This window comes from Fundulus heteroclitus, chromosome 19 (assembly GCF_011125445.2).
Source record: "Fundulus heteroclitus isolate FHET01 chromosome 19, MU-UCD_Fhet_4.1, whole genome shotgun sequence".
Lineage (NCBI taxonomy): Eukaryota > Metazoa > Chordata > Actinopteri > Cyprinodontiformes > Fundulidae > Fundulus > Fundulus heteroclitus.
Window position 1 is genome coordinate 6,914,147 of NC_046379.1, and position 14,941 is coordinate 6,929,087.

Here is a 14,941-nt window from a genome sequence, read left to right on the forward strand (position 1 = left end):
AAAACTAAGTACCACCCTTGCAGCTTTTTTGGGATTCAAGGGATCGCAGTAGCTGATCAGACGCTTTGATAAACTGATCAACATTAATGAGAGCTCATCTAAAAAAGCAAGAGTCTGGGCAGCTGCCCTGATCTAGAGACCAAATCAATTTGAGGAAGGATAGATAGATGATAGACATGTATTTTGTTGTTCCTGTAGAGGAAATTTGTCTTGGACTAGATGCGCTAGATGAAGCAGCCGCCATAAAATACAATAAATACACATTCAATGAAATGTTGCACAATTAAAACAGATCAGACTGGAGCATTAATATGGCAATAGTGCATCCTCATGTGATTCTTTTGCCTTATTTACAAACCTGATGGAGGTAGGGACAAATTAATATTTAAATCTATGAGTTTGCAAACAGGAACTCTAAACCATTTGCCAGATGGTAGCAATTCAAATTGTGAATTGACCGATACGAGCGGGATCAAAGGACAAACTCCTCATAAATAGACTGCAGGGAGGAGTTATAACGTCTCCTCCATAAGCATTAATGCACTCTGTACCAGATGATTAAGTTTAGATTTTAGTTGTACGGAGACGTTTCCATTTCCGCTGAGATGCCAGACCTGGCGGGGCTTTCCAGTACGGCCTAATAGAATAAAAACATACGCTTCTGGTTAAAACCCCGGAGACCCTGAGTCTACGTGAAAAATACAGTCTCTGCTGTAGGCAGGAGCACAACATGTTAACTTGGATTTCTCAGGGAACAGATTTCTAGTTGGACACCCAGATAATCTGTAAGAACAGACCCGGTTTAATTCTTTTGCACGGGGATTATAACGCGAGTACCAGTAGTTGTTGCCTACTAATATGGGGTTGGTGGTCAAACATGACGAGGAGTCTGTGTCTTTGTGCAGTACATCAAGAATGGAAGTGTTGGTTTCCTCTATCAAATTGAGAAAAGGAGGAATGATGAAGCAGTTTCCAAAGTACACTGAGGTCCACTATTCTACACAAAGAAAGACTGTTCACAAGTGGAAAAAATCTCAGGGAGCTGCTGATCTTTCTAGGAGGGGAAATCTTAGAAAATGCACCCCAAGATCAGAGTGTGTTAAGCTCACAGATCCTTCACAAGTGCCTCAGACCTCAGCATGTTAAATGTTTATGACAGGGCAGTTAGAAAAAGACAGAAATACTGCATATTTTTTAATCCTTTTCTTTATGGAAAACAATGATAGCGCGATGATGTAGGTTATCCAAAGTACAGCTGAACAAGAACAAAAGATGTTTATTGCAAACCAAACACAGCTGATCAGCACAAACACCTCAGAGCCTCCTCGTGTTTGTGCTGATCACTGCTGTGGTTCTCCAGCTGGCCCCCGAGGAGACATGAAGACCATGAAGAACCTGTGGTCAGCAGAACGTCGCGTTGGATCAATGCTGCCTTCTCTGGACTTCTCCACTCCCAAAATGTTCTGGACTTTAAAAACCTGATTTAACAGACCTGGAGCGATCAAATCAAACACTCCGTTCACCTGAAGACACCTTATGGGCAGAATATATAAATATATCCTGATTGCTGCTGACCTTTACATATATATTTACATATTTATATGGCGTTACTGTCATTTTTCAAGGGATTTGGCTTTGATTTTGTTTCTGCTTGCCTTAGCAATATCGTTGTCACTGAGACTGTTGTGCAGGCAACAACTACAGACAACTGAGGAAGATTAAAATGAATTATTGAAGCAAAAGAAAAAGTGAATGCTGCTTCCAGCGGGGTAGGTAATTATTGAATGAGGTGAAGTTTGATTGTTTGAAATGAGGTTTGAGAAGAAGCTGAAGTCTTGTTGTCAGAGTTGTGGAGTATTTGGAGAGAGAGAATGCCCAGAGGTTGTGATGTGTGGGGTGGATTGCTGATGGCCGATTTGTTTCCTCTTCTAGGAGGAGGGCTGAGACAGCAATGGAGAGTTGGTGGGTGACAACCATGTGAGGGAGGGTTTTGATATGTAGAGTGGTTTCAAGCAGTGGATACAGGGAGGAGCGATCGAGGGAGGAGCAGTGAGCGAACTCCGTGAAATAAGGAAGCAGAGGACTAAAGACCAGAAAACCGACTGTGCCCTGGATTATAGGTTTCTTCTCGGGAAGAGGTCACATGAGGTAAGCTAGGAACAATAACAAGTAAATCACAACAAGGCAGAGGCAGCCTGATTATCACTCTGACAGTAAGAACAATCTGGCATCTGTCTGAGGGGATCCGCTCCTCTTTAAGATCCTCCTGATTGGTCTGAATAAGCTCCAGCTGTAAGGACACACCTGCCAGTCGTACCTGGCAATCAGAGAGATAAGCATGCAAACAAACACACATGCACACACAGCCCTGTGAATATGACAGACTTACATCCATCCATCCATTTTTCAACACGTTTTATACTTGTGGGGTTGCGAGGGGTGCTGGTGCCGATTATCCAGCTGTCAATGGCCGAGAGGCGGGTACACCCCTGGACAGGTCGCCAGTCCTGTCGCAAAGAACACAGAGACAGACAGGAAACACAACCATTCTCACACACACTCACACCTAAGGACAATTTAGGGAAGCCAATTAACTTAACAGTCATAGTTTTTTTCTTTTTCTTTTTTTTTTTACCCAGACAAAAACCCATGCATGAACAGGAGAGAACATGCAAAACTCCATGCAGAAAGACCCAGGGCAAGGGTGACAGACTTACAGCGCTAAGAAAAGAGTTTTGCCCCCCAATGCTAAAATGTTTTAGATAATAGAATTTTAATCCATCCATCCATTTCTGATCCGCTTTATCCCTCATGGGGTCGCGGGGTTGCTGGTGCCTATCTCCAGCGTACACTGGGCGAGAGGTGGGATACACCCTGGACAGGTTGCCAGTCTGTCACAGGGCAACACAAAGACAAACAACCATTCACGCACACACTCACACCTAAGGACAATTTAGAGAGGCCAATTAACCTAACAGTCATGTTTTTGGACTGGGGGAGAAGCCGGAGTGCCCGGAGAGAACCTACGCATGCACAGGGAGACTCCATGCTGCAAACTCCATGCAGAAAGACCCAGGGCTGACTTGAACCCAGGACCTTCTTGCTGCAAGGCAACAGCGCTTCCCACTGCGCCACTGTGCAGCCCCACCAATTTTAATATCAAACAAAAATTTCCTGGACAAATACAAAATGCCTTGTTTTAAAAAAAAAATGTGTTTATTTAAAGGGGGGAATTCCAAGCCAATATGGCCTTGCGTGAAAAGTATCTTACCTCATTGTTGATTAATCAGTTGACTGCTATTAACCAATTAAAAACACATTCCGTAATCTTGGTGAGGCTTGATAAATGCCAGACCTGTAGACTAAAGAAAATCCTTTAACAGAACCTCTCAGACAACAAGAGGCAGGCCAGAAGATCTGAAAAAGCAGCACATGTGAAGAAATTCAAGGACAGATGAGAAACAAAGCCAATGACATCTATCAGTCTGGAAAGCTCAGGCTTTGTTACTCCACTGAACCATAATTGAAAGCCATTATTCACAAATGGAGAAAACATGAAACATTGGAGAACACTCCAAGGAGTGGCTGTCGTACCAAAATGACTCCAGGAGCAAACTGACATCCATGAACTAAGAATGTTTAAAACACTGCAGGCCTCAGTTGCCTCCGATAAAATCAGAGCTCATGATTCAGCAATAAGAAAGAGAAACTGAGCAAAAAGACATCCATGGGACAGTTCGGAAGTGAAGAACCACAGCTGACCAAAAAGAAAAAAAAATGAAGAGCCTTCAGGCTTTTAAGAAAATATTCTAGTGACTGTGGAAAAAAGTGGTTTGTTATAAAACTAACCACATTTTAGAAAAACAATATCTTACCAGAAGTCAAACGTGGTGGCAGAGAGAAGGTCTCAAATAGCTTTAGCACTTCAGAACGTGGATGACTTGATGGAACCATGAATTCTGCTCTCCAGCAAAACATCCTGAAGGAGCGTGTCCCGCCATCAGCTTGGGGCCCAAAGTTAGAGCACACTGAGGTTATGAAGAGAGGACAATAATCCACAGCGCACCAGCCGTTCCTCATGGCTTATAAAAAGGTTTGGAGTGGCCTAGTTAAGTCAGTGAATCAAATTGAGATGCAGTGATATGACCGTGAACAAGCCTTTCATGCTCAAAAACCCTTTCTAATGTGGCTGAATTAAAACCACTCGGCAAATTAGAGTGGGCCAATATTAATCACCAGAGATGTAAAAGACTCATTGCCACTTATCGCAAAGACTTGATGGTAGTTTTTGCTGCCCAGGGTGACACAACCAATTATTGGCTCCTTGCCCCCATTTGGCTGACACTAATATCTGTTTGACTAACTAATACATTTAATAGTGACAAAAACAACAAAACAAAACACAGGAAATATGTAAGAAGGCACATACTTTTCCACATCACTTTATGCCACAGGAGGGTCCAACAGTTAAATGCAAACATCAGTTTTATTCAGGTTTACATAACAAAGTAACAATGAGCAAATAAAATTATGAAAAGTATCTGCTCTTTTCCTGCAAATAAAACAAATAATAACAACAGAAAAGGTATGTAGTGAAAGCATGTGCTTGTTCATCTAAATCAACCTGATTTAAGTTATTTTAAGCTCTAAAATAAGTCAACAGGAAGATTGTGTGGTCCACATCCTTTTTTATTATCTCAAAATACAAACATGGTGAGGAAAAGCAAACAGCTTCAAGTTTAAAAGGAAAACACTGGAACATTTCATGCCCCAGAATGACCTCCTGCAGCCGCAGCTTCCTGCTCTATTGTGTCGATACCAGTTATCCCACAATGCACCACGACTCCGTTTTTAATCCGAGGCTTCTGGCAGCATCTCTCAAAACAAAAGCACCCACAGACAATAATCGCCTGCCGCATTGTGCTGCAGTGATATGCGCACAGTCAGTGATCGATATCGCTCCAGACAAATCACGGAACGGATTAATTTAAACAAACAACAAACAATCAATGCCAGCTGGACTCCTGAAGCTGGGGCTTCAATACACAATGTGCTCAATAAAGTCTCCTTTAAGGTATGGTTATTTTATGAAACTGTTGTCTGAAGGGCTTTCTAACTTTTCTGAGTTAACTTAATTTTCTCTGAAAGGAAAGTGAAGTTATTCAAGCTTTTGCATAACATATGATGCCAATTAAACGCAAAGTTTGTGAAAGTTTTCTATTTTTGTTTCCGTATTTTAATTGATTTCACCCTCTGCAGAAACACAACATAAAACACTGGCCCAGTGTAAAAAGAACTAAATGCCAATGTGATTGTGATAAACAACAGAAGATGATTTATGAGCTGGTTGGAGAAATACTCTGCAGGGGCTCTGTCCATGGTGCTGAAATTCTGCATCCTTTCTGCTGCAGTGTCAAGGTTGACCATCTCTCGCTCGTTTTTCTCAGCACACAGTGGCAGTCCTTGAATGTTTTTGCTCACAACATTCAGACACACACACACACACACACACACACACACACACACACAGAGAGAGAGAGAGAAAGAGAGAGAGAGAGAGAGAAAGAGAGAGAGAGAGAGAGAGAGAGAGAGAGAGAGAGACTTGTAGTCGTAGGATATCTCAGTCGTCTTCACAAAAAAAGAACAAAAAACATTCAAATATCCAAATTTTTTGCCTTTACAATTTTAATAAGCGTTTTATGTGTCTCAGTTTCTCTTTTAATGCCATTTAGGTTAAGTGTAGAATAACCACGTTCACTTTTCTATTTTATTTTCAACCACAGATAATAAATTTAGCCCTTTAATTTAAAGCCAACCCGAAAGCTACAACTCATATCCCAGCATCAGCATTTTTTTTACAGTATGCACAACCAAGCTTGTTTTTACACAATTTTAATTGCAATGTAAAACTTGCAATTGAGAATTTACTCATTTTATTTCGTTGCTCGCAGTGGCCCCTGGGTAATGCCACCCTGGGCAGAGTGCCATGTTGCCCATATAAAAACCCATCACAAACTTACTGGATGTGCTTTCAAATGTGCTATTCTGTGGCCTGAAATGACTTAATGTTCTTGAAGCTGGGACTTAGTCTTGTTTTCTTACAACAACTCTATCAAAGACAAGCAATCTTGTGTTTGGATTTGATGCCGCAGTCAGCAAATAATTTGTGACCTCAGATTTGGCTGCCAGTAACAGAGTTTTTTCATTGATTTAATGGCCCAACTGCAAGCTTTCAATCAGATACCAAATTCAGTATTGTGTTTTTCACCTGCAGGAGTTTAGAACTGCCTTTTACGAGCTTTACAAGTGAACAGTAGTTGAACAGTATTTCCTCTATTATAAAACCAAAGAGAACACCTTTGGCTGAAAAATAAATAAATGAACATTTCCCAAAACATCATAAAAGTGTTTTTCCTTGTGATCAGACCCATTACTAGTAACATTTTGTAGCATCCAGGTGCCCTAATAACCAAATAAATTATATTGTTCATAGCTACCATTTGAATCCTTGTTTTTTGTCAGTTGTTGGAGTTTCTTTCCCTTCTATGTATGATTTATATACACCTGTCAGACATGAACATTTTTTTGATACCACTAAGGAGAATCCCCAAATATAAAATGCAAAAAATGTAGGATAAACGTTTTCAATGATTAAAGGATTCTTCTGGTGTAACTTCACAGATATGTTTAAGGATTTTTTTTTAAAATATATCAGTTTCTTACTATTATCAGTTGAACAGAGAGTTAAACGGACATGTGAAGAACAAGGAAACATCTCCCTCTTTGTTGACAGATATTTTTACACGTAAGTTATTGTTCTGGTATACCTTGTTAAAAGATAACAACATCTGAACTGAAATATGTGCAGATGAATATGAATCTGTCCATGTTATTGGATTGATCTGGTTATACGTTTCTACATACAAATGGGGTATACTATTTGTCTTGCAACATGCCTTGAGAGAATTGGATTGAATTAATGAACTGAACCTTCAGAAAAGGTAACATAAATGACCAGGCTGGAAATAAATCATTGCAATCAGTACTGATGATGAAATTGATATAATTTTACAAAAAAAAAAAAAAAATGTGTTGATATAAGAAACTCCAAAAAGAGTATGAGACATCAGTTTATTACAGTACATGTCTGTGTTGTGCCCCCCCCCTTCCCCTACGATTGTTATGATATACAGTCATATTCAATAAATTAGTACATTATTGAAAAGTAAATTTATTTAAATAACTCCATTAACCAAGTGAAAGACATTGTGTTGATTAATTACGCACTATTTCCAGGCATTTATTTGTATTAATTATGATGATTTTAAAAACAAGACATTTGAGATTAGAATATCACACCAAACCAATAAAAACATTTGAATGCAGAAATGTGGGAATAATGAAAAGCATGTTTAAAGCCAGCTAAAAGATTGTTATTTGAAAAGAAGGTGCCTTTAATCTGACAATTGAGCCTTATCGGAACACATATTTTAATTTATTGAATATGACCATAATTCACACCTTGTGTAAAAAAAATACCTGAATGCATGATTTTTTTTGCTGTACAGTAAAATAAATGTTTCATCATGAAGACATTATTAGTGTTGATCATCATTCAGCGACATCTCTCTCTCTCTCTCTCTCTCTCTCTCTCTCTCTCTCTCTCTCTCTCCCTCTCTCTCTCTCTCTCTTTCTTTCTCTAAATATATATTCTTCATGGTTATTGGTAATTTTTTATACTCTCTCCTCAGTCCTCAGCTCCCCGTCTCTACGTGTTTGTTCCATGCGTTCTAGAATAAAATGTTTTTTTCTTCTCCATATATATCTATGTTTTTCACCAGTTATCAGTCTGACCAGATCGATAAATCTCAACATGCTGGACTGTAGAAATAATGAATTATTGTGCTCCACATGTCCAGCCTTCTGAACAAATCGTATTGCTCTTTTTATTGCAGTGCGCTGTGGCCGCATTGTGCTTTTGTGTGTGTTTCTCAGTATCTCTGCACAGTAATTCAAGTATGCATGAGCACTGAGCACTCTAAAATCTGCTCAAATGTATTGGCAACGTGTTCAGGTCAAAACACAGTTTGAGGTTGTTGAGTTTTTTCCCCCCGTTTCTGATGGCCTCTAAAAGCTGCTGTAAACTCTCACTTGAGCCAAAGATACTGGTGTCACTACATTTAATAAAGGCAAACCAAGCAGCTATTTCTACTCGTGTAAATGGCTTATTACGCGATATATTTGCAACAGTTAATCATAAATACATAGGGTACATCATAATTAACTCAAACTGGATTACTTGTTTATTCATTACAAAAAACAGCAACACAAGGCTCACATCAGCAAGTCGTTAATGATGTCAGATTTTTCGTTTTAGTTTTAATTAACTCCAAGAAACTAAATCTGGCTATAATATTGTCTTAAATCAGCAGCATCGCCCTTTTTGTGAGGGGGGAAGCCGCCACCACCAGGGGGCGTTACTGACGTTTCCCCGCGCAGCTCCTGGTGATGAAGGCCATTGATCTGCAGAGCCCTCAGGACCTAAGCATCCTCACAGCACACATGCCATTGTCTCCCATTGTCTGAGGAGAAACATCAGCGAAATGCAAGCAAACACTCTGCTGAAGGTTGGAGACCGTGAGGCGAAGCCGAGGTTTAAATGAAGCATTTTGTTATGAATTCGTGACCTTTGCACAACGAGACGACGGAAAAACGCCCACTTCTGTCATCCCACTAAGATATTTTGATTGGATTTGTTTTTTGTTTTGTTTTGTTTTTTCTCCCAAATATCACACTGTGGGATATGGTCCAACCTTGCAAACAACAAGCGACCTGGGCTGTATACAGTTGTTGTGAGGAATGGATATAGAGAAGAATGTTGAAGGAAAACAAGGAAAGTGGAGGATAAGGGTCCCCATGAAGGACACAGTTCTCCTCATGAGTGCCAGTCGAACCGATGAGAGAAAAATACCTACATTTAAGCACACAAAAAACCAACAATGCTGCTTTTTTCCCCCCCTTCTTATTTTCCTCTCACACAAGAGCATCAATATAACAACAGAAAAACTCAAGTGACTCTCAAGCGCAAACCTATAATTATCCTTTGGGCTATAATATTCTTTACACAGAATGCATCCATAAGCAGTGAACCGTGCAGCTGCGAGACAATGTAGCCTGTAGTTTTCATTTTACACTCTGACCGCTGATCGTTGGTTGTTTGTTCCCTCTGTGGCTCTCAGATACAACAACACTTGTATTTACCTCATCCACGAGGTCCGGCTCTGCGTGGATCTGCGAGTGTTTTACACCGAGACCTTCGTTTGTTGGAGCAAACCCAGACATCTGCAATATTTCGCGTCTAAATGCGTCAAATCCGGTCAGCCTGCTAATTAAAGCAGAATCTTTCAAGCTTTAGAGTCATTGCATATTCAGGTGCATCCAGCTCCAACAGTCCTTTTTTCCCCCCATAGCTAATTTTAAATAAACCAGCCGTGAAGATGAAATAAAGTGTTTAAGTAAAATAACTCAGATAAAAATAAATACAAAGCTACGGCAAGGTGCAGAGTATTGAAGACTCTAGTTTTAAAAACCTATATTTGAGCAATTTTCTGAAATGAACAACAGAGATGGCAAAAGACTCATCTACGGTCTGAGAGCCATTGGAACAAGACTGGTAAAAAATGTTTTTTTACAAATAAATAGATAAATAAATAAAAGAATCAATAGAAATAAAAATCAAATTTCTAAAAAGAAATAAACTAAACTTTTCTGGCTGTAACCACACCATGAAATAAAATAAAATAAAGTAAAAGAGAAACAGAGCCATATGAGTAACAAAAGGGACTGTGAAGCAAATAACAAGTTTAGCTGCATATCTGCGCCCTGACACAGTCAGACAAATCAGATCTGGCTCTTTAACTTCATGAGGTTATTAAGAGAAAAAAATATTTTTAAACTATTGAACTAATATTTCCACGTTTTATTTCTTTTCTATTTTGGCTTTTACACATTTTTTCTTTTTATTAATGAGCAGCAGGATTCAGCAGGGAGGGAAACATCAGGAATGAAGTTACGTTGATTTTTGAGCCCAGAAGCGGCTAATGCGCAAAATAAAGTCGGCTCAGAAGCAAATGTTTCACTGAGAGAAACATGAGTTGCCTTAAATATTATTATAATATTACTAAAGTTTCTTAATAAAACGCACAAACAGAATGTCTTTAAAGAATCCGATTCTGCAACATGGATTCGGTTTGAGTCAAATGCATTGATATCTGAAGCCAAACCTGCTGCGCTTCTGAGTTTCTTTTAGCAAAAAGACTCAAAGACAAGGTTGCAGCCTGTTGATCATAACACGTCACTCCACATCTGAAATAACCCACACATCACTAATTACATATCCGTAGAAACTATCTAAATATAGTTTATTTTAATTGTTGTTAAAAAAATGTGCAGAAATGTTATTTCTGCACATTTTTAAGCAGAATGTTTGGTGGGTCTGATCAGCAGCCTGTTACAAAGTGAGAAGACAGTAATTAAATCCTTCAACGTGACAAGTGAGTTCACGTTGGGGCGCCCACGCACATGCACACCCATACACGCCGGAGAAGTTGTGGTTTCCGTGCCCCAGACTGTCCTCTCTGCAGTCTTTTCTTTGGAGAGGGACCCGCGGTCGCTTCCCTGCACAAAACAACGTCGGGGGCCCCTTTTGTCCGGGCTGGGACCCCAGACTCCATCATTAGCACTGATTACCGCTGACCAGTTTGACAACCTTATTGACTGCTGGAAAGACTTTTTCATCTACTCTGCCTGTCGCCCTTACTCTCAATAGAAACGGAAATATTTAGCCTTTTTGTCCCAGTGAGTTTGAAAGAAAAGCAGAAAAAAGGCCCCAAAACCCCCTTTTATTTCCCATAGCTTGTTTCCTCCACCCATCTACTGATTTTTTTCTTCTCCCGTCGTGTCGAAAGGGTTTCATTTAACCGCAAACTAGGGAGAGACGTGGCTGCAAAAATAGACAGTATAAAAGATCACATTTGAATTCTAACGTATCTAGTTTTTTTTTCACGTTATAAATCCAGGCTTGTCTTTAAAAAAAAGACACGAGGAAATATTACAGTTTCTCACGATGATAGTTGGACAAAATTTTTTTTTATAAAAACAGCAAATAACTAATAAGTGCGCATCAGTTGTGCACGCGTTAGGGGAAGTAGTATTACTGAAATGATCGTAAGAGGTGCTGTAGCCTTGTTGGCGTTAATTAAAAGATTCATTGCGGTCTGATTACTCTGATGTCTTGGGAAAATAGACACTTGCACATTTTAAGGAGGCAGACTTTTGTGCATGTGCAGAGCGTCGGGCCAGGTTTGCAATCTGCTGCGTTTTTTGATCTCTGTGATCTCTCCCGCGGATCATCCGGGTTAGTGAGCCGGCCTCTCGGTGACCTCTCCCTGTCACCCTGCATTACGGGACGCGGAGCATGTTGGCCAATTAGACCTCGCTCCGAAACGTGTCAGTGAACGCAGCACCGCGGCGTTACAATCTCCCCCCTTTCGAAATGCTCCCCTCAAACAAAACAGCTCACAGGATCCCTAAGCAGCATTTAAAAAAATTAGAAATAAGTCGCAGATTTGTTAAAAAAAAAAAAAAAAAAAACTCCTCAAAGAAGAGACTAAACGTACATCTTTCTTGGTCAACAGTTATTTTATTAAGTTATCTTTACTTTTTTTTCTTCTTTTCTTTTTTTTTTAAACTGAAACACAATGTCACCAAAAGCGCGCATGCTCAACAGGTTCACCTGTGTACAAGGTATGTATTAAAAACACCAAGCAAATGAATATGAAATTCGAAGAGACAATAGAGCAGATCATTTTAAATAAGCAAATAAACATTATTTATAAAACTTTAAAGTAAAAATATCACAGTTCTTCTTTTTCAACATGAAATACCCACAGAGAACAGCAGGTCAGGCTAGTTTGGACACCCTCATCCTTTATCCACCCCTCCTTTCTTTTTTTAATATATATTTCTGTCCCTTTTTTAAAGGTTTCATATTCAAGCGTTATTAGTCCGTGAAATGTCCCTTTTCAGCGTTTCCACGCGTGGGTCAAACGCAAACAGAAGTATATAGGCCTGAAAGGACACCCTATAAACACGGGTCCCCTCAAGTTTTGGCAGCCGTCAGATATCAGTGTGTGTATTTTTTTTTATGTGTGTGTGTGTGTGTTTTTTTTTTAACTCGACGCAGGCACTGTTACTTGTTTTATTAGATTGTCTCTTTCCCCTCTTTAATTGGTCATTTCGCGCCGGTCCGCCCGTCAGATGTCACATTCACTGTCGCTGGAGGTGATGGAGATGGCCGAGGCGGCCGCTTTGCTGGACAGACTGGCCTCCGGGCTGGAGGAGTTCCCCAGGCGGTCCACGGTGCCGTCCTCGTCCGCCAAGGAGCGAACCGAGCCGCCGGACAGGACCTGCTGCTGTAGCCTGGGTGGAGGACGCACAGCGAGAGAGAGAGAGAGAGACGGAGAGAGAGAGAGAGAGAGACGGACAGGGAGGTGTCAAACAGGCTGCCATGATGGGAGTCTCTCTGTTTATCCAGGAAAATTAAAATGAGAGGATTTTGTTTGGGATATTGTCCAAATGTCAACATGTGATCTGGTTATTTCCCCCCGCTATTATTTAGTCGATTTGTACTCTAATAAACAAATAAATCAACTGTAACTGGAATATTTTACGAGCACAATTAAAAATAGCAGATGCTAGATTTAACAAAACTAGAATATTGCTTACCGATACGAGCATATTTATTATAATATTACGAATCACGGTTAAAACACAATTATCAGCAATACATTTTCTGATTTCTAACAATGTTTTAAGATCTATTTTTAGCAAAATGTGGAAAACACAAAATAAAAATAAAAAAAACAATACTATTTCTCATTTTTATTGATTATGCTGTTACGGACATTGACTTACTTAGAAAAATAAATTTTATTTTAGAAAAATCCGTGCAGCTCAACTAATAACGCTATTTTTGCATTCCTAATAGATGAAACGACCCCCAAAAATATAAAATGTTCTAGAATAGCATCTCAGACAATTGCTGCAGTTTTTATTTACCACATATTAATATTAAATCCTTTAACAATATCCTAAGAGCAGCATTTGTTGCAAATATATATATACACACATTTTATTTAATAATCCATTGTGCAGATTATTGTTGGATCCAATGAGTGAATTTATAGTGAAGCTTGAAGGCTCTAATTAGGCCCGTTTGGCTAAATTACAAACCGGGGTCCACAAACACATACATCTTTGTTTTTCCTCCCGTGGTTTGATCTTTAGCGCAGAGAAACATGGAGACGATGCTCCAGCTCACCTGTTCTTTGCAGCCGCCGCTCTGTCTCTTTGTCTCCGGTTTTTAAACCAGTTTCCCACTTGTGTGGGTGTGAGTCCAGTAGCCTGTGCAAGCTCCCTCTTTTTACTGGGATTCGGATACGGATCCTGCAAATACCACTCTCTTAACAAGTGTCGGGTTCTCTCCTTGAAGCAGTGGGTCTTCTGCTCTCCATCCCAGATGGTTCTGGGCAGGGGGAACTTCTTCCGCACCCTGTATTTGTCCACGGGCCCCAGCGGGCGGCCGCGCAGCTTCTCAGCCTCCTGGTAGTGCGCTTCGAGCCACAGAGCCTGCAGCTTCGTGTGCGACTCTTTGGTGAACTTGTGGTTCTCCAGGATGTGGTAGAGTTCACGGAAATTGCCGGTGTGGAAGGCGACCACAGCCCGGGCCCTCAGCACCGACTCGTTCTTGTTGAGGACCTCGCAGGCCGCCGGCGCGACGGGCAGCGACCAGAGGAAGCGGCCGAGGCGCTCGACGTCCCCGCTCTCCTCCAGAGTCTCGCAGACCCCGGCGACCTGCTGGGGGCTGAAATTCAGGATGGGCAGCTGAAACATGGAGGCTTCTCCTGGGTTTCCACTCTCCCCCTCCTTTCTCCGCTCCTCTCTCTCTCTCCCTCTCCCCTCTGCACCTTCTCTCGGTGCGCCGAGGCAATCCAAGGCAGCCGGGGGAAGAAAAAAACAAAAACAAAAACAAAAAAAACGCCACGCCAAATCCCAAAGTTAGCGGACCAACCGTCTGAGCAGCCGAGGGGAAGCGCCGCTGATTGGGGGGACGATGCCGTGCGGGGGCCTCGGCTACCGCATCCTCAGCCGCGGCGAACTGGTCGGGCAGCAGCGGGCCGGAGACGCAGGAACCTTTAAAGCCCGAGCGGCGGTGTATTTTTCAAGGTAGCCTGGGACTGAATGCAGGGAAGAATTAAAGCCGGAGCTGAGATGTATTTTTAAGGGAGGGGGGGAGAAAAAGCTAGTCAAACCCCCTCCGATGATCTCCTATTGGACTTGGCAGATTGGCTGCACGGTTGCCATGGATGCACGTCAATCACTGTCAAGTTCGGCCAATCAGGCGGAAAGCAGAGCTCAGCGCCTCCCTTTTCAAACACAATATCAACATTTTGACCTTTTTTTTTTTTTTTTTTTTTTTTTTGCTGCGCGTCCTGAAACGTTTCGATGCTCCAGCCGCGTTTCCTCCCCTACGCTTTTGTGTCGCACAAAGTGTGCGCAGAGGATATGTGCTGAAGTGCCCAAACAGACGCGCATCTGAGTCTCACGTTGGAGCGCGTTAAAGCAGCTTTTACGCAGCAAAAAAAAAAAAGGAAAAAAAAGAAAAGAAAAATGACACGAATGCGCCGAATACAAACGACCCTGCTGGCCCCAAGGTAAAAAATCAGCGGATAATGTCAGACTGTAGAAGAAAACAGACAATGTCATGTTTAGCCAGAGCCCGCGGCTGAGCGGGGTGACCAGTGCGCCTTGCTGGGATTTGTAACACAGCCTTGCATATCAGTAAGCTTGCTATTTAATTTGTATTCTTTACGTGTCCGTT

At 41.2% G+C, this 14,941-nt stretch overlaps 1 protein-coding gene across 1 annotated transcript; it reads right to left on the reverse strand.

Annotated features, from left to right (window-relative positions):
• Window positions 1-12,015: 12,015 nt before the first annotated feature.
• six6a (SIX homeobox 6a) lies at window positions 12,016-14,485 on the reverse strand. Its single transcript, XM_012864500.3, has 2 exons — window positions 13,382-14,485; window positions 12,016-12,480 (listed from the first exon to the last, which is right to left on the reverse strand). The coding sequence occupies exons 1-2, from the start codon at window positions 13,951-13,953 to the stop codon at window positions 12,315-12,317; spliced, it is 738 nt and encodes a 245-aa protein (XP_012719954.1). The 5' UTR covers window positions 13,954-14,485; the 3' UTR covers window positions 12,016-12,314.
• Window positions 14,486-14,941: the final 456 nt, after the last annotated feature.